Raw genomic sequence first — 19838 nt, forward strand, 5'->3', positions numbered from 1 at the left:
GGAGGTTATAGAATCCTTCTTGCTCAATTATTAAACAATTACACTTTAACCCAAATACTTTTATTTAATTCCATTAATCCTAAAATTAATTCAAATTAATTATTAATTAAATATTACTATTTCTAATTAATATATTATTCTCATAATATCTTAATAAATTACTTATTTCAATTTATTAATCAAATAATAAATCAACCTCTCTCTGAAAAAAAAATCATCATGTTTAATTGCTAGGTTTGAGGGTAACCCAAAAGGACTGTGCTACTATCAATTCAAGTTTATACCAATTATAGTTATGGACTTAGACACCCAATCCAGCGATAAGTAATCCTCAATCTGCATCTTCCAGAATCCAAAATCATGGGCTTCAAATTTATCCATCTTCACATTCCCGTATTTATCCATAGCCCTGATACCAATTGTCAGGTTTGAAGAAACAACACATAAAACAGATCTTAGAAATACGAGAAATTGAAAACAAAATCAAAGCACACAAAGCACATGGATTTAAGTGGTTTACACTATCTTGAGATGGGGTACGTCCATTGTCGAATCAGAGAGAGATTTTATTCCATACATGCTTTTTCCTGCTACAATTTTATAGATACGACCATTTATAAGTATATAAACGACAAGATTTGACCTAAACATCTAAAAGGCCAAGCCCAACTGAAAAACAAAAAAAAATCCCTAGAAAAGAAATTGGCCCGCCCAAAAACTTTTCAGTGTTTAAAATTCCTAGTCTGATGATAAGTCTCCATATCTAATAGTTATTGGTATATAGCTCATTTGACCCTTACAAAATACACAATGGTGAGTTCAATGAGAGAATAGAATGAGTTGGCAAGTGTAGGTGTCATTCAATGGATAAAATCTATAATTATGAGATGCGACCTTGGAATTCAATGGATTTGGAATTTAATAGCCATTAAATTCTTCAATGGAAAAAAAGGAATGTTTTTACTTCTTAAATATATACTATAAACTAACTTTTGTAATATTCTATTAAACTTTGTAATGTTTAATGCATTGTAGGAAAAAAATGATAGAGTTGTATGGATTGTAGAAAGATAATATGGAAATCCATTGAGCTCTATGGAGTTCAATACATTGTAGATGCCCTTAAACAAGATGCAATTAATATGCTAAATCTGGTTGAAAATGAAATGATTAAGACTGTTGGGTGTAGGTCAAAAACGATGCGGAGGAGCCTATGTGGCACCTCCATAACATCGTTAAGGCCAAAAGAACACCCCCTAACATGTTATGGTAAGATTCGTTTGCATCGTAACATACTGAAACTAGAATAACTTGAATTTCATTGGTTGCACATAATCTCTCTCTCTCTCTCTCTCTCTCTCTCTCTCTCTCTCTTTCTCTCTCCTCTTAACACCATGTCATAACATGGGAACACCACCCCCACTTCATGTTATTACATAGTAGTGCTATGTTGGCATGTGAGGTGGCATGTTTTGGGTGTTATAACACCCACCCATACCGAGTAGTCTAACGATTTTGATAAATCAAAATTTGGAATAAATTTAACATGTGATGTATGGTTGATATGACCTTATTTAACTATGTATTTTAGGTCATTATCCTAACATATTTGAATAAAAATGTTATATTTTAAGATATAGAGTAAATTACCGCAATCGTCCCTATGGTTTGGTCAAAATTGCACATTTGATCCCTAACTTTTTTTTTGCACTCGAATCGTCCCTGTTGTTTGATTTTATTGTGTTTTTCGTCTCTATGGTTTGGTCAAAATTGCACGTTTAGTCCCTAAGTTTATGTATGTAAGGGACGAAAAATGCAACAAAATCAAACCACAGGGACGATCCGAGTGCAAAAAAAGTTAGGGACCAAACGTGTAATTTTGACCAAACCATAGGGACGATTTTAGTAATTTACTCTAAGATATATGATACTTAGTATGCTTTGAAATGTTAAATTACAGTTAAAATCAGAGTTAAGATGAAAAAGGATAAGAAATGAGTTGCAAAAGACGCAAAAAGGATGTTGTTTGACAGATTGACCTCTTTTCAGTATTTTGGTCATATCTAATGACTAGTAACTCCGATTAAGGAGATTTAAATGTTCTAAAACTAGACAAAATTTTGGACGTCTTTCATGTTCATGCCAAATACGAACTTCTAGTTCCCACGCTATGGAAAAGGCATTACCACGACGTGGTGGATTAAAAATTATGAAAAATGTCCATGTCGGTTTATGAGGTTGAGTTCGATACAGGTTCCGGTTACCACGATGCGCCAAGTCTTTCACCACGCCGTGGTGACGCTGAAACCTAAAAATTAAGCCGAAACCTAACCCTAAAGATATATCTTACAATCCCATTTGATTTCGGCAAAAATAAAACCCAGAGCTGTGATTTTGAGAGTCTAGAAGGCGTTCGGAGGTCCGTTAACCTGATATGGAACGAAGATTTGAAGGATTCAAGAGCGGATGCATGACAGGAATCATTTGGTTTGCTTTTCCGATCACAATTAATATTCTATTTGTGTTCCTTATGTTTTTACTTTTTGAATTTAGGTGTTAAAACTTTTTTGCTTTGTGTTTGGAATAGATGAATCATGAGATTTTAGATTAAATTGCTATTTGGATTGTTTATTCTTATTTAATTTATTGTCTCAAGTTCGATTAAATATCCATATTTGTTAAAGCCCGTTACTTTATTACCTATTGTTGATTCTATGTGATTAGAAGAATAATCTAGTTATGTATTCTCAAATCATAGTTGTTTTATTACCGTAAAATAACTGTGACTAATCTTGGATCAAAATCTAGGGTTAGGTTAATAAAGTTATGAGCTTTAATGGGTGTGCATGTTTTAGATGTCCAATCTTAACATTATTTAATTCTAATAATCTTTAGGAATAATAAAAATTGAATCTTGCATGATATGAACTGAAAAATGAATTTAGGGATAATTAACGACATGATGATGAAATTAAAAGTCCTTAGTATCATTAGTTTTCATGTATGTACCACATACACGAATCAATTTAAGAATCCATGAATAGTGAATAAATGACCATTGCACTAAAGTATTTATCCATGATTTTGAGATCTAATCTAATTTGAACCAGAGTACCTCAAGTGATTACCCTTGAGTTCAAGACCCTTGCTTATCAAAACTATATTATACTATGAAGTATAATATACTTCAAAATCAAGTTTGCTACTTGTAAGGCGTGGTTTAGATGTGATAGACTATGAATTATAGATAAAAAAAAACTAGCGTATTAAATACGCATGAAGTTTTTTGGCGCCGTTATCAGGGAATGGTTTTAAGTTAATTTAGTTTATTTGATTATTTGTTATTTATTTTCTGCATTTTTAGTTATATTTTTATTTTTCTTTGATAACATGTCGCTTTTCAGGAAGATTTTTGTTGTTATGTACAGGAATTCATGATCATACATCTTGTTTGGTTTTTCTTTTTGGATGGGTTTCGATGGAGTTTCCATTCACAACCGCAAACCTTGTGGAGGATCAGTCGAAGGAATCTTAATCGATGAGTGGTTTTGAAACGTCGATTGGGATGAAATCAATGCTTCAATCACTTACCAGATCGGAACGACACAACCACCAAGTTTCTTAGGGTTTGCAAACCTAAACCCAGATCTTTGATTTTGTGTTTATGTGTTTTGAACCAAGTTGTAGTCATACATAACGAATCAATTCCTCATCAGTGAGATGTGATTCTATCAAGGCTTAATTCGTAATGGCGTTAGGAATAAGAAATGATCAAAATGTTGCATGTTCTTGACTTTTTACGTGCTCATCGATGATTGAGGGTTAGGTTGGTTTTGTCAGTCAAATTCTCAAAGTGTGTGTACTTAATTTGTAGGTTAATGAAATATATGTCATTTGTAATTTCAGTGTGTATGTATGTGTTTTTCTTTCATATGAAATCAAGAATACGACATAGAGATGATACATATATATATATATATATATATAGAGAGAGAGAGAGAGAGAGATATGAGGGAGAGAGAGAGAGAGGAGGGTACAAGTGGGCTTATTTTTTTTTAATTTTTATTTATAATTAATAATTTATTAAAAAAATATAAAAATGCAAAAAATAAATTAAAATGGCAAAACCGTTCTTTCAGGTTTTCCAAAGACCAAACCACAGTAATTTCTTAATTTTTAGATCAAAACCACAGAAAATTCTTGATTTTGAATCTTCCATGCAAATCGAAAACTTTTTGAATTCTATATACAGTTTTTTGCAAACCATAAGGAAAAAATTTATCCAATCTAAATTAACTTACATAGTCACTACTATACTTATAAATTGACATCTTTCACCACGAACGAAATTATGATCGGGATATGGATCCTTTAGTAAAAAGTAAATAAATATATATTTTACTATTATTGGTTTTAAAATAAAATATTTTACCTATACAGGTAAAATGTGGGATATAATTTTTACCTATGAATTTTTTTTATCACATAGGTGTTATGTTATCTTTTGCAAAATCATTATCATTTTTTGTATATGAATGTGGTGGTGTAACATCCTTGCCTACCAACTTTTTATTAATTAAAAAAAAAATCCATGTAATGTATTTTATGTAATGCTAGTTGTACAAAATGTATCGCAATGTATGGCCTAACGTATGTAAATTTTACGTGTTATTGAAAGGAATAAAGGATTTAGAGAAGCAACAACGCCGAATTAATGGAGTGATTAGCGGAAAGAATATGCACACTTTATCCGCAACGTCCACGTGTCAATTGAGAATATTTGTTATTATTTCTCTGTCTTCTAATAAAAATCCAAACATGCCATTATGCTAAAGAAGAAATAATGACTTGAAAGGGTAACGAACTTTCGACTTTTTTCACATTTAGTCATTAAATTTTTTTCGTTATCTATTTGCCATTGAACTATTGAAATTGTTCATATTTTACCCTTATGACCGGCTGTTACCGGTCATAAGGGTAAAATGTGAACAATTTCAATAGTTTAGTGGCAAATAGATAATGAAAAAAAGTTTAGTGGCTAAATGTGAACAAAATCGACAGTTCGTTTCCCTCTAAAAAGTTCAATGACTAAATGTGGACAAACTTCCTATTGTATTATGTTTTAACAAAATTATTTATTTTTGTTTAATTGTAGCAACATTTGTTGATGAAGAAATCTATGAAATAAAAAAACAAAATGTAACATCCGGATTTCCCGGTATCATCATTTAAGTATTTTTCTTTTGAGTTAAAAAGAGAGACTCGACGAGTTGACGCCTCAACTCGTCAAGTAAGGTCGCGACTGATGACTCGGATTAATGAATGGACTCGACGAGTCGGTGCGGCGACTCGACGAGTCCGCGTTGTTGGCAGAAACCCTAAATCTTTGGGCTCGAGCCATATATAAAGGCACTTATGGCCTTCAATTGCGACTACCTTTCCCATAAGTGAGAACCCTAGCGAGCTTGAGTGTGTAGAGTGAGAGGAAGAGCTATCTTGAGCTTTTTTGTGTGATAGATCTGGACCCTTCTAGGTTCAGAGAGCCGAAAATATGAAGCTTTAGTATAGTAAACCTTGGGGTTCAAAGTTAGGAAGCATTTATGGTATATATAGTTACTTTCATCTTACACATAGATATGAAGTATTTTATATAAATTACGTGCTATGTGTGCATATTATTTGAATACTTGTTGTCTATGCTGGATGAACGATTTTATACATGTTTTAAAAGATTTAAACGGTATATTTATTTTATATCTACAAATATGTTGCGGGTGAAACATGGGTAGATGAAATAGTTGGTGTGTGATGAAATAAAATGATGAGAGATAGGTGATGATAGAAAGGTGGTGATAATTAGGTAAATAGATGATGATGAATATGTGATATAGGATGAAAGGAGATACCATAACCTTAACCAGCAATGTGGCGATGTAGTCATCTACCAGAGTATAAATGGCGACCACGGACTATTCTAGACAACCCAGTGGAAACACCAGCAGGCCCATAACCTGTAGGTGATGAATTACGAGTTCAGGCGATGTTGTAACTACGTATTCATGTGATGATACTCTAACCCCTTTCTATGAATTACGAGTTCAGACGATGTTGTAAATACATATTCATGGGATGTCACAAATTTCGCATGCCAAACCAATGGTCATAAACTCATAATTCACATCAGTGAGAATGGTTCATTTTTTTGTAAAACCAAAATCAGATTGGAAATTTTGATTTTTTATTTTGAAAAATGTCAAACCATTGGTTTTTTATTTCGGTTTTGGTTTTTGTTTTTTTTTTTAAATATATTTTCAGGGTTTTGTTTTTGTTTTTTTTTTATTATTATTTCATAGATTTCTTCATCAACAACTGTTGCTACAATTTAACAAAAATAAATAATTTGCTAAAACATAATACAAGAGGAGGTTTGTTCACATTTATTCATTGAACTTTTTAGAGGGAAACAAACTTTCGATTTTGTTCATATTTAGTCACTAAACTTTTTTTCGTTATCTATTTGCCATTGAACTATTGAAACTGTTCACATTTTACCCTTATGACTGGCAACAGCCGATCATAAGGGTAAAATGTGAACAGTTTCAATAGTTCAATGACAAATAGATAACGAAAAAAAGTTTAGTGACTAAATGTGAAAAAAGTCGAAAGTTCGTTACCCTTTCAAGTCATTATCCCTGCTAAAGAATGCGTATAAACCACCATCTCTTTTCACTTTTTCTCATATATATTATTTGATTAGGGTATAATAAATGAGAAAAACTAATCATAGATTGTACACTTTTAGAAAAGATATAAAATTAGTTATAAAACCTTTAAAAAATATCATCAAACATTTAGCTTGGTACCTTTCAAAAACGATAAACTTTCGTGGTTACTTATAAGAGTAAAAGAGAATTAGAAAAAAATATTTGAAACTCGTGACCTATATAATACTGATGTTGAAACGTAGAAGTCGTTGTTAGATATTGTTTAATTTTCAAAGCCAAAGTATTTTTTTTTTATTGAAGGTTTAAAATTTGGTAAAGTACACCTACAAAACCATATGTATAAGCTTATAAGTCTACCATACATTCAAATTTATAAATTTATTAGAGTGTTTTTCTATCAATATGAGATTCATTCCTACACCCTCTTCGTTTTTTATTCTCAAATACCCAACTTTAAGTATCAATATCTCATTCACATATACTTAATTTTGGACATACGATATATTGTTTTGAAGCTCTCACGGACTAAAACATAAACTCACTTAAAATTAATTATATATACATCATATGTAAATATTTATATTAAAATTTCCAACACCATTTAACGGCTCTCCTTAGATGTAAGTTAAAAAGAGCAATCATATCCGTAAAAAGTTTCCGTTTTATTATTGATGAAAATTGAAAAGATTTTTAACGTCATTCATAATTTTATGCAAACAACAATGATCAAATTTATAGTTTAGTGATTTACTTTATATTATGAGATGTTTGTTAGGTATAAGAAAGACTAATTAAATATGATTTGACTAAAAACCATCTTAGATACCGAATGCCTAGATTTTATGCTAACAAGAATGTATAATGTAAAGTTTTCGTTTAGCAATTATAAAGTGATGTTGCACTCGAGATCACCCAAACTTATCTTTTTAGGCTTCACTATCTCGAGAAAAAATTTAACCAAAATTCTAGTCAATGTATTGTCTTGGGAAATCTACAAAAAAATCTCAAACTTTTAGGAAAAGTTTCAATAAAGCCCTAGAAAAAAAATTGAACCAAAAAGTCTCATTATCTTGAAAAGATCATATAATTCGTCATTTGTTATTCAAATATAAAAAAGAAATTTTCGTTAATTTAGACAAAATGTTAAATAATCATGACTTTTTTGTTAAAAAAAACTTTTAGGACGTTATTAAAAATTTTTTCAAAAATTTGAGATTTTTTTTTTTTGTAGATTTTCTTATTGTGTTTTTAGAATACTTACTACTTATGTGTAAATAAGATGTTAAATTTTTAATTCCAAAAATTTACTTAATTTGTTAAAAGATCAATTATTTGAAAATAAAATTGGTTTCAAATAATAGGAACACTAAATACTTTAAGTTGATTATAAAAACATGTACATGTTAAATTTAGGACAAATATCATATTAGCCCAATCAATCTATCACGTTTTTTTTAAAAATCACTAATTTTTTTTTGTACATTAAAGGAATAAAGTAGAATGTGACATTTTCAAATCGTCCATTAACCCTTTATAAAAGGTCACTCAATTATAAAAAATAATATAAATTTAAACAAATTAAAAAAAAAAAAGAAAAAGAAAAAGAAAACTTAAACGTGATCATAAGCATTAAACCATTTCATCCATCTGTCTTCGTATTTACTCTAAATACCGAATCCACACAACATAACCTCAAAGCCCGTCGAAGACCCCCTCATCTATTCCACATTCGTCTTCTCTTGCCGGAAACCTCCATAGATAACCAACCACCACCGGTATCTACTTCGCATTCCTGTACCGCAATCGATCAAACCATCTTCAGAAAAATCCAACACCACACTGCCACAATCGATGTCCTACAAATTAATTGAAGAACACATACACAGACAAAAACAAACATCTAAACTCTGACCTGGAATGCCCTTAAAGCTTCAAATCCATCAATGGTAATCGAATCCTTCTCTAATTCTTCATGAAAGAACATCATGAGAAATTGATTTGTTTGAGTTCGAATCGAAAACTAAAGGTATGAATGTTTAATAGTTAATATGAATGTTTAATAGTTGATATTAGTTTTGGGATACATAAGTCGAACGCAATTTTGGATTCGATTTTGACTGAAATCTATGTTCGTTGGGTTATTGGAGTCGAATGTACATGGATTAGAGTCAAACACCATTTCGATTGTTGTTGCTTTTTTATTCGATTCATGAAATCGATTTGGGAATCGAATGAGATAGTTCAACCGGGGCAAATGTCATATTTGATATTGATTGGATTCGATTGATGATTGCTATTGGAGTTGATTGAACGTACTTGGAGTCAAGTGTCTTGAAATCGAACGTCTAGATTGAAGGGTCGAAACTGATTCGATGATCAACAGCTGAAATTGATATGCTTCCAGTTGAAAGCCTAATGAATGTAATGGAAATAGAAGAATTATTGTTGAGATAAGTCAAACGTGATTTTGTCAGCCGTAAATATGAAGACTAACATAATCTTTCGTTAGTGACATGTATGTTACCTTTGAACCCGGTTTCAGATAACATAATGGTATTTTAAAACAAGGAAATGTAAGTTCATTCCTTTAATATGCAAAAAAAAAATAAAAAAAAAAAATAAATTAAGTGATCTTTTAAAACAACCATGATAAATTCGATGGACTAATATTACTTTTACCCTTTCATAGAAAACCCAAAATATGTGTAGATGGAGCGACAAGAAAGACAAAATATCTTCTTTGATATGTGATCTCTGATATTTGCCTTGCAGATTCGGTACTACTGAAATTCAATCACTTGTATCACGTGTAGGTTGCAAATGAGTATGAAGTTGACTTCTGTTGAAAATCACAAAATCCTTTGACTACAGATTTCAAAACATCAACAAAAAAAAAATGAATAACTTGAATAATTAACTGTCTCGGGCTACCGGCAAATCAAAGTTTTAAACGATTTAAGATTAATTTAATATATTATTGGAAAATATAAGAGAAAATGACACAAATGTCTACGAATTTTTTAGGATTTACACGTTGAATTTTTAAAATTTTTGTCGGGTTTTATGGGTCCCTAAACTAAGATATGATCTACTTTTTTAGTCATGTCAATCTGTAATAGCTGGTTCAGTGACATTTTAGACCAAAAAAACTCACATTGTGCTCCTATAAAGCCAAAAAAAAAGTTCAGGGATCAATTCGTACAAAAAAAATCTCATTTTCTTCTAAAGCCAATTCACATTTAATTCGTATTGATCCCCGAACTTATTTTTTGATTTTATAGGGGCACAATGTGAGTTTTTTTTGTCTAAAATGTTATTGAACCGGCTATTACAAGTTGACAGAAATCAAAAGAGCATGTCATATACTAATTTAGGAACCTATAAAGTCCGACAAAAACTTTAGGAACTCAACAGATAAACCCTAGAAAGTTCGTAAAATATTTGTGTCATTTTCCCAAAATGTAAAATCTAAAAGTATAAACAATAGGACAACCGATGGTTGCGGATTTGCTAAAACGTGTTGATCTAGAATTTCTATATAGTGTTGATGGTTTGAAAAATTTGTTAGTCTATCAAAGTTATTGTCAAACCTTTGTTTATCGATTTTTATTTCAGATTTCTATTCATGTAAAGGTTGATTTTATTTTTATTTTTAAATTTCTTTTTGTAAATTAGTTACTCTTGAGAAATATTAATGATGAAGTGTGAAAAGAATCTTAATTTTATTATGAACCTAGATATAACATGTATCTTTTTATAATAACACTTATATATCTTAAATATAACAAGGTATTAGTCCAAGCCTTTGTAAAATAATAATAATACAAACAATAAGCTTAAATATAACATAAACTAAACACATACAAATTCACACATGAGAATAATGAAGCCATTCAAAATTTCTCGTTATTGTAACATCCTAAAATTCAAAGTAAAAATTTTTATTTTTCAAAACAAATCCAAATACCAATAATTATTTTCAAATCATTGTTCCAAAAGTAAAATTCATAATTAGAGTGTCCCAAAATTTGATATCATAAAAACTAGAACAATGTGTATGATCACACATTCACTTTCCCTCGATCATATGAAGTACCTGAACAATAAACTGAAACTGTAAGCACGAAACTTAGTGAGTTCCTCTAAAGTACCACACACAACAAAACAAATATACATATTGCATGTTAGATCCACAACCTCCGAGTTGAATTACCCTGGCCCACAACCTCCCGGTTGGTTTACCCTAGCCCACAACCTCCTGGTTGGCTTGCCACACGTACTACATATTAGGTCGTCAACCTCCCGGTTAGACTACCCTGGCTGGCAACCTCCCAGTTTGATTTACCTCCCCCACAATTTCCCGGTTGGATTCCCCCGAGTTTGTTGACTGACGCACAAAGCAGTGTAGTTTCAACCCAACCATACTATGTCGACATATAACAAATAACATATATTTAGCAAACAAATAATCATATAACCGGGCAACAAACAGGCAGATCTAAAGATCACTACCCAATAGCACATCTTATATACTAGGATATAGATCTAACAGATCATTACAACATAACAACATCCTATATACCATGATACAAATGTAACAAATCACTACAACATAACAACAATCTATATACTAGGATACATAATCGAGTGGTCCAACATTAGTGTGACATCCCCATTTTCACGGTCAGGAAATACCGATTTTGTTTATGCTTTTTAAAAATCAGAGTGTCTTTTTTTAATAAAAATGTTCCAGAATTTGTTCCCAGTAAAACATGATAAATATGTTATCAAAGCATTTCCGAAGAAAAGTATTTTTATTCATTTTAAAACATTTGGAATGTCATCGTCAATATAGAAACATAAGCATAAACAGAACTTACATTCATTATCACTAGTGATTTATATCTCCTTAATCTCTCAGTGTAATGTGATTTCATATCAACAAGTGTGATATAAATAAATTGAGTGTGTCAAGTTGGGAAACATGGTGAGTACATAGGGTTTTCAACCCATAATAATATAATTATTATGTTTAAACATCAAACAATCAACCCAATTATCCATCCCTATTATCTTCTTTACTCTTAAGGATCTACCCTAAGAATCAACTATTCCTCGTTCATTTATTCTTAAGGATCATCCTAAGGAATCGGCACGAAGTCCATCGTTGCCACGGTTTACACAATAGGCACTAAGTCTGCATAGTCGTCAGGGATTAGGCACCAAGTCTGCATGGTCACCAGGGTTTAGAGTACACCGGGTGAACACATTGTTCACAACACCTAAAGGTTGCGATCCTGCTAGTGTTCCATTGGACGGTCTAGAATAGTCTGTGGTTGTCATCCATACTCTGCTAGATGACGAGGCCAACATTTGGGAACAAGGCTTCTCACATCATTCACCTCTCACCCTTACCTCATGGTCTATATCACATCTTAACTCATCATTCAACTCATATTTCATCTACCCATGTTTTACCCAACATATTATGTAGATATAAATACATATACAATTTAAATCATATAAAACTTTTATAAAATCGTTCATCCAGCATAGATAGCAATTATATAGATAATATGCACACATAACACATAGTTTATATAAAATACTTCATATCTATGTGTAAGATGAAATGGACCATGCACTCACTTGATTCGGTACTCGGACAACGCTTCGTTTACTTTAAAATAATTTCCTTCGACGAAACCTAGTATTATTACTACTAGATTTCAGTCTAATATTTACCGTGACTAATTATTAGTCTTATTATTATTATATAAGCGTTTAAACAATATTTTCCAACCACTATGTACAGACAGGGGTCAGAGGGCAGGACTATTTTGGCATATAACACTTCTGAAATCCAACAACCCTATACGGCCCTTTAAACCAGATTCCCCATACCGCGAGTAGTTAAAAAGATATTATAATGACACTTATATAATAATAGCTCAAATATTTATTATATGTTTATAATAACAATACTAATTTTAAAAATAAGCTATATTAAAATAGGCTAAGCATAACTTACTTACAATGGGGTTTTAGCTAGGAGCCGGGCTTTGCAGGGGCAGAACTTCGTCGTTAAATCTTTCTAAGAAAGATTCGTGTAGCGCTTCAGCGCTCACCTTACTATACTAAAACTACAGAAAGAGAAATCGAATCACGAGGGACCGAAATGTTTTGGGGATAAGAAGAGAAAGACTCTTGAATCAAGAGAATGGTGCAAGAAATATGAGAGCTCAAGCCTCTTCTTTTTAGTAATTAAGTTTACAAAAACTACCCTCCATAATTACTTAATGACCTTATAGTTATATAAACGACCAAACACCCCTTCATAATACTATTTTAAATAGATTTAATGATATTTGTACTAAACTAATGTCGAAAGTACTCAAGACTAGTCTTATAATAACCGCATCGTCGATACCTTTCTAATGATATATACATTTGTGTGTGTGTGTATATATATATATATATATATATATATGTGTGTGTGTGTGTGTGTGTGTGTGTACGTATATATGATTTATACTTTATTTTAATACATAAATATGCTATTATAATTTGTAACTCGTTCAGACGAACTCCATTTTTGAAGTTCTTTATATCCACGCATTGGTATTTACGATCACTACAACTTTCATTTAGACGCCGTCAGCTAATTCTCATTCTATCTCAGATTTACAAAACTGTATCGAATTTATTGCGCTCGAAGAGTAAGGACCAAGTTTCGTCCATATCTTTAACATACGAGCTCTATTCTCGACATTATTTATATTCGCCCGTAGGTAAAAACAAGATCTAAAACTTTCATTTAGACTCCGTCGGCTAATTATCGACCGATCTTAAATTCAACAGTAGGAGGAGATTATACTGTTCCTTGTCCACGTAAAATTCATAACTTCTACACACGGCTTCGGTTTCGTCTATCTTTTTACCGTTTAGTTCCTATTAATGAGATCTTAAACTCTCATTTAGGTCGCGTAGGCCAAAAACAGCTCGAACTAAAATTCGAGTTTCGGGTCGTGCACTGCTATGACAAATGTTAGAAAATTCATAACTTCCTCATACGAAGTAAGATTTGGGCCTTCTTTTTATGGAGGCTCTCAGTTTAATATATTCTACGACTTTTGTTTAGATTACTAAGGCTAAAAAGTCCTCTATCGTAAATTCACTATTTACGTCTCCCGATGCCGTGCCGGTTTTGCTGAAAAACTTCAACGGGTCATAACTTCTTCGTTATAACTCAGATTTCGGCGTTATTTATATGTACTGAACCCTTGTAACATATACTACAACTTGGTTAAGATTAATCCTTCTAAATAACTTCAATCAAAAACTCATTTTAATGTTTATTGTTTCTAAATTGCCTAGCCCGGATCTACATGAGTTATAATTAGTGCCTTCAACCTACAAGTAAAGTGAAAAAAAATCACCTTTTAGTTCGAAAAGATTGTTGAACATGAAGCTTCTCTGAATATTAGCTCCATAAGTCACTTATACTGATATACATCAAGTAGTGACCAATCTCAACTACAACTCCAAAATACCCAAAATACCCTTAAGTCAAACTTGGTTAAATCCTAATCATAGTCAAAAGTCAAAGAAGTCAATCGAGTCGACCCAACTGAGTACGCCCAACGTACTCAGCTTGTACGCACAACGTATTAAAGGCTTGACCAAAAAGAGGGTTGTTGACCACGTTAGCACAACATACTTTAGCGTATGCATAACGTATGTGCCAACCAACTTCTCTTTCTTTAAGAGCTTAATCCCTAAGTGCTTTCGTCCAAGATCCAGATCTAGTCCCAAAATAATGTCTTAAGTCATAAAGTTTCCAACTTTACGACTTTGCATGGCTAGGAAGTGCTCAATACTAAAAGCCCTAACTTCTTAGCTTATTAAAACATTATAACCCATGCATGGAAGAAAACTAATGACCAAGATTGCATTTTTATGACCTTAGACACTCCAAAACGTCTAGAAGGACAATGCATTTAGGTCTAGAGCATGTCATACTCAAGAACATCATTGACTAGGGACAAAAACACATAATAACATCATACAAGCTAGATCTAACCAAATAAGCATCAATGTATAAACTTTATACCTCTTGGAGATGTAGGAAGGTGCAAAACTTCCAGATCCAAGGTTGCTCCAAGCTTCCAATGTATTCTAATTTTCTTCTCCTTCCTCTATGAACACCAAAACACACATTAATGGCTCAAGGATGCTCAAAAATAGATTAGGGTTAATTAAGGCTGGATATAGAGGTGGAGGCTGAAGAATGAAGTGGTTTCAAAGAGTTGAGGATGTTTATATAGGGTCAAAATCCTAAAAATTAGGGTTTGACCCATGATCATGTACACCAACGTACACATGTAGCCTTTATTTTTCATTTAAACGCCCATTGGGACCAAATTTGCTAACAATTCTCATGCCAATGGTCAAAATGTAAAATACCTGAAAATCGAGATGTTACAAATATAATCAGGATAAACAAAAAGGGGAGTATAAGAGGAAATGTATTAGGTGAGGGGTCGTTTGAGGTCATTCTGCGTTGATTATGGATTTCACCAGGGATGGAGGAAGGGATAAATAGATATATACTATAAAAGAGAGTGTTACGAGACAAGATAGGTGGTGCGGTTTGTCACCATTGCGAGAGAATGATTTGTGCCATTGTGGTGGTTTGGCATAGTTGATAGATTTCGATAGGGGGAATAGGAGAGACAAGGGATATGTTAGAGTGTTGAGTAATTAAAGGAGTGGGGTTTGTAACCGTCGGGAGAGAATGACTAATGACGATCGGTGGTACACAGGAGCAACAAAAATAGTCTCGTTGTGAACTGTGATGGAGTAAAAAGACAGTGAGACACATGGCAGTGGTGAAGTTTCGTTTTCATTGCATACAGTGATAGATGAAAAAAGATGGGGGCAGGAGAGAAATTTGAAAGGGGTTTATTTATTATTAAATGCTTGACTTTTATAATTTTCTGCCACATTTAAAAAAACATGTATACTTTATATGATGGTTAGTTAAAAAAAAAGTGTAAGGAGTAGGGTGAGTTTAGATCAAACGCTCGCAAAGTGTTATTACTTTATATTTTGTTCTTATTTATACCTATGCAATTGTTTGCAGTATAAATAAGTTAGAAAAGGTTATTAGTTTCTCACTTTTAAAAACTATTTTTGCTAAAGATTTAGCCACAATTAAAAACTTCAGCTTCAGGTAATTTTATCAAGCACGCCTATATCACAAAGTTTTGTAACAAAAAGAAATTATAAAATATTTAGAGTTAACAAACAATAGGAAAGAATGAAATTAAAATCCTTCATCAAAGTAATGGAACGTTATAATCTCTTTGAGAAACCTTTAATTCCAAGATCCTTCCTTTTTAACCAAACAATAAGAAATTGAATTCAAATCAAGCAGTTCTACGTGACCCTATTGGCCTATTTATTCTTTTTCAACTTGCATACAAAGAGATTCAGGAAAAAAAAATGACATACAAAGCCTTTAAGGGTCGTAAACTACTTTTATACATTATATCCCATAAATCAAACAATCCACCATACCTGTTTGTCAATTGATAATATGTAGTGACGATATGATGTTAGAACCACTTTGGAGATAATAGGATCTCTAAGAAGGTAATCATGTTCATTTGACCCTTAATGAATATTATATGAATCATTATTTAAAAGCCCTTTAGGATCTTTGTGCTTTTAGCACATGGAAAAGGAAAACGTCAATGACTAATTATAATATATTTCTCCTTTACCTTAAAAGCATACCCTCTTGCCTTTTCCTTTCCCTTTTTCTTATAGATAAAATAATATCTTATTAAATTATGAACATTATGGTTTTATGAGATATATGATATCTATATATACACAAAAAAAATGGGGCTAAACATGTGAAACCCAATAAACGCAAGATCAAGAAATAATCAAACTCCACGATTCAACATAATTTCATAATTTAAGCTTACGTCTTAATGAAAATAGGCCTATCAAATGGCTGTATTTCTTTGCCTTGCAATGCATTTCATATTCATCGATTGCATTCAAAACAACTATTTAGAAAATTTTGCTTAGTAAATAGCTCATAACTTGTATCAAAAGATTTCCACCATTGTGTATATGTTTCTTTCATTGTGTATATGTTTCTTTCATTGTAAGAACATCTTGTTAAAGTTTAATAACTCTAAAGAAACAAGTTGTAACATGAAGGAATTAGAATCCTAAATACAATTTAATGCAAATGACATGTTAGAAACAAGGGTTCAAATATATGGCATTGTTTTAAAAACACAGAATTTGGAAGAAAAAAAAAATGGTCCACTTCTGTTTGATGTTTGAGAGCCAACCACTATGACTAATCGATACAGCAACATCAACAACTCTTATACTATATGAATCTAAGTCAATGTAATTAACAACTTTGCAAGATAACATTTACAACATTGCTTATAATATTGTTGCTGATTATGTAGAAGAAAGAGACATTTGTGTTTCGTGCAAATTGAGTTACATTTTTAATTTGAAACTGAATAAAGTGTTCAAAGTCAAAACAAAACAATTGTGAAATCAAAAAAAGAATCTGTCAAATTTGAATCTTGGAAATATTAGGTTCAAATCTGTAAATACAAAAGTTGACTATTTCATAAAGGAGAAAGATGTTGGAATCCATCTACTCATTACATTAAGTAATAGGATTCTTCATAGTCTAAATTATCTTCATGTAAACACTTTGAAACTCTTGTAAATTAGCATTAAGGGATAAAAGTTTTCTTTGGCAAATAAAAAAGGTTTGAATGTTATACATATCAAGCATGATGTAGCAAAGAACCTAAAGATATTCAACTAATCCTCAATATCGAAAATTTAGTTTTATATAATCTTTTGATGCAATAAACTTGGGATCTAATTTATCCAAGAAAGTTCATGATCACCAAATGCAACACCAAATTGCACAAAACAAAATCCGCAAAAGCACGCTCAGGAGGTAGATCCTGCAACAAATTGATAAGTGAATATCAGGGTACACAGGATATGATATGACATGACATGACAAAATAAGTTTATAAAAAATGACGTAAATGCCCTCATCGGTTTAATTACATGATTTTAATCAAAATGTTTAGAAGTACAGAGCCAAAGAGGAACAAGAAACGTACCTTGAATTCCTTGTTTTCTTTGTTTACTTGGATCCGAAGACAAACTGTTGTAATCAAAAGGATAAAGAAATTATTTTTTCTAAACATGGAAACCCTAATTGAAATGAAATGTATTCAAGCATAAAGTTGAATATACATGTAAGATTACCTGCAAGAACAGCTGTTCCTACACAAGAGAGTACACCCGAGAGAAAGGAGTTGAATGGAAAGGAGCCAACAATGGCCATATAACCCACCTGATAATAAGCAAAATCATAAGTATATCTATCATCTATAGTCCAACTACTTCATTTCTATGTGGATTCTAAGAGTTACAATTGATATTCCAAACACAAGGAACTAATCTGCATGCAATTGATATCTGATGGATTGTGAATTGTCGATAAGACGATTTACAATTTCATGTTAAATCTAAGAGTCTTGGATAGTGAATTACAGGAGGTAAATCAAAGAAAGGCAAATAGTTAACATCCAACACAACTGCGAACAAAAAATTAAAGTTCTTAATATCAACCACTCAAAATAGAAAAGAGACTCGAAGCGAAGCGAAATTGGTCTAAAATACCACTAAAGAACACGAACTGGATCAATCAAACAGCGAAAGGCGACATCAATTTCACATCACAATGAGCCACGACTATTAATTTAAACAGAACGTTGAAAATGCAAAGTACGGTTCACGAATCACGAACAGATTGTGTACCAAAACAACGGCATACCTGAATCAGAGCGGTGAAGACGGCGAACACCACGTATAGATCTATGATCTGGAATTAGATTAGATCGTTAGGGCACAAACGCAACAGAAAACAGTAACACAAACGAATTTAATTAGATGGATCGAGAAAAGGAGAACCTTGAGATTAGTGGGAGTAGCGGAATAAGCAGAATGCAGAGAGCGGAAAAGAGCTTGAGCATCATCTTTCGTCGTCGCCGTCGACTTTCCCATCTTTCTTCCTTGCTGTTTCACAGTTTCAGTGTATTCTTTCTCCCCTTGGAAATGGATGGTGAAATTCAGAAACCCTTAAAAAGTTGGTAATATAAATACCACCTTTTTAATTGTTATTTAATAAATATTGAAGCATTGAACATCGAGGCCCATTAGCTCAGTTGGTTAGAGCGTCGTGCTAATAACGCGAAGGTCGCAGGTTCGAGACCTGCATGGGCCATATTATTACGGTTTCAATATTTTAATTTATTTTTCTTACATTTGACGTTACATCCTCATCACCCAGGGCTTATCTTCCTCTTATTCTTTTTCTATTGTTTTCCAATTTATTTCAATATTAACCATTTATTTGATTGCCAAGTGACGTAATACTCTTTAGTAACATCACACGTAATACTCTTTAGTAACATCACATTTTGGATATTTTGGGTGTCAAAATCAAAAGGGATAATGACTTAAAAAAGTAACGAAGTTTCAAAAGTGTACAAAAAAGATCATTGTTGTTTTTTTTGTATACAAAATACCATTTTACCGGCTATTGTAGGTTATCCGGTTTCCAAATGTTCAAAAAATACCATTGTTGTTTTTTTAGTACAAAAAATACCATTAATGTTACTATTTGTACACAGAATACCAACAAAATACACATGTGTTCAACTAAAACATTGTGGTAACCAGGTACTTCAGGTAAATGAGATGAGATGAGCGTAATCAGCAAGTGCTTGTTTAATTTTTGTTGAAATTGTTGAAAAAGATCTTACTTCCACCGTATGATCAGCCGAACAAGATTATAGGTGATGCTTCGGCTGATAAATTTTTCTTCAAATCGGTGATAAGAAGAGTGTAATCAGCAAGTGCTTGTTCGGCTGTTAGATAGGCTAAAGTAGAAGCATTCTTGTATGCCTCTTTCTGGCTTCCATATGGCATCGATTCACCATAATATCGATGCTAGATCAAATCACGCAGCTTTTGATAAAA

At 32.1% G+C, this 19838-nt stretch overlaps 1 protein-coding gene and 1 non-coding gene across 2 annotated transcripts; one reads left to right on the top strand and one right to left on the bottom strand.

The window, feature by feature from the left end:
* Nucleotides 1-17500: 17500 nt before the first annotated feature.
* LOC145034617 (dolichyl-diphosphooligosaccharide--protein glycosyltransferase subunit DAD1) lies at nt 17501-18933 on the bottom strand. The gene is made up of 5 exons (XM_078983067.1): nt 18768-18933; nt 18631-18678; nt 18060-18147; nt 17912-17955; nt 17501-17746 (listed from the first exon to the last, which is right to left on the bottom strand). The coding sequence occupies exons 1-5, from the start codon at nt 18858-18860 to the stop codon at nt 17663-17665; spliced, it is 357 nt and encodes a 118-aa protein (XP_078839193.1). The 5' UTR covers nt 18861-18933; the 3' UTR covers nt 17501-17662.
* Nucleotides 18934-19006: 73 nt separating this feature from the next.
* Nucleotides 19007-19080, top strand: TRNAI-AAU (transfer RNA isoleucine (anticodon AAU)). Its single transcript has one exon. It is a non-coding gene; the product is annotated as a tRNA-Ile (tRNA).
* The last annotated feature ends 758 nt before the right edge of the window (nt 19081-19838 follow it).

This window comes from Lactuca saligna, chromosome 3 (genome assembly GCF_052625555.1).
Source record: "Lactuca saligna cultivar CGN05327 chromosome 3, ASM5262555v1, whole genome shotgun sequence".
NCBI lineage: Eukaryota > Viridiplantae > Streptophyta > Magnoliopsida > Asterales > Asteraceae > Lactuca > Lactuca saligna.

Excerpts from the sequence above, each read along its gene's own strand:
- LOC145034617 (XM_078983067.1), bottom strand. The coding sequence starts at position 18,860 with ATGGGAAAGTCGACGGCGACGACGAAAGATGATGCTCAAGCTCTTTTC. Across the intron at positions 18,679-18,767 it reads CTACTCCCACTAATCTCAAG|ATCATAGATCTATACGTGGT; the intron begins GTTCTCCTTTTC and ends ATCTAATTCCAG. Across the intron at positions 17,956-18,059 it reads AGGAACAGCTGTTCTTGCAG|TTTGTCTTCGGATCCAAGTA; the intron begins GTAATCTTACAT and ends TGATTACAACAG.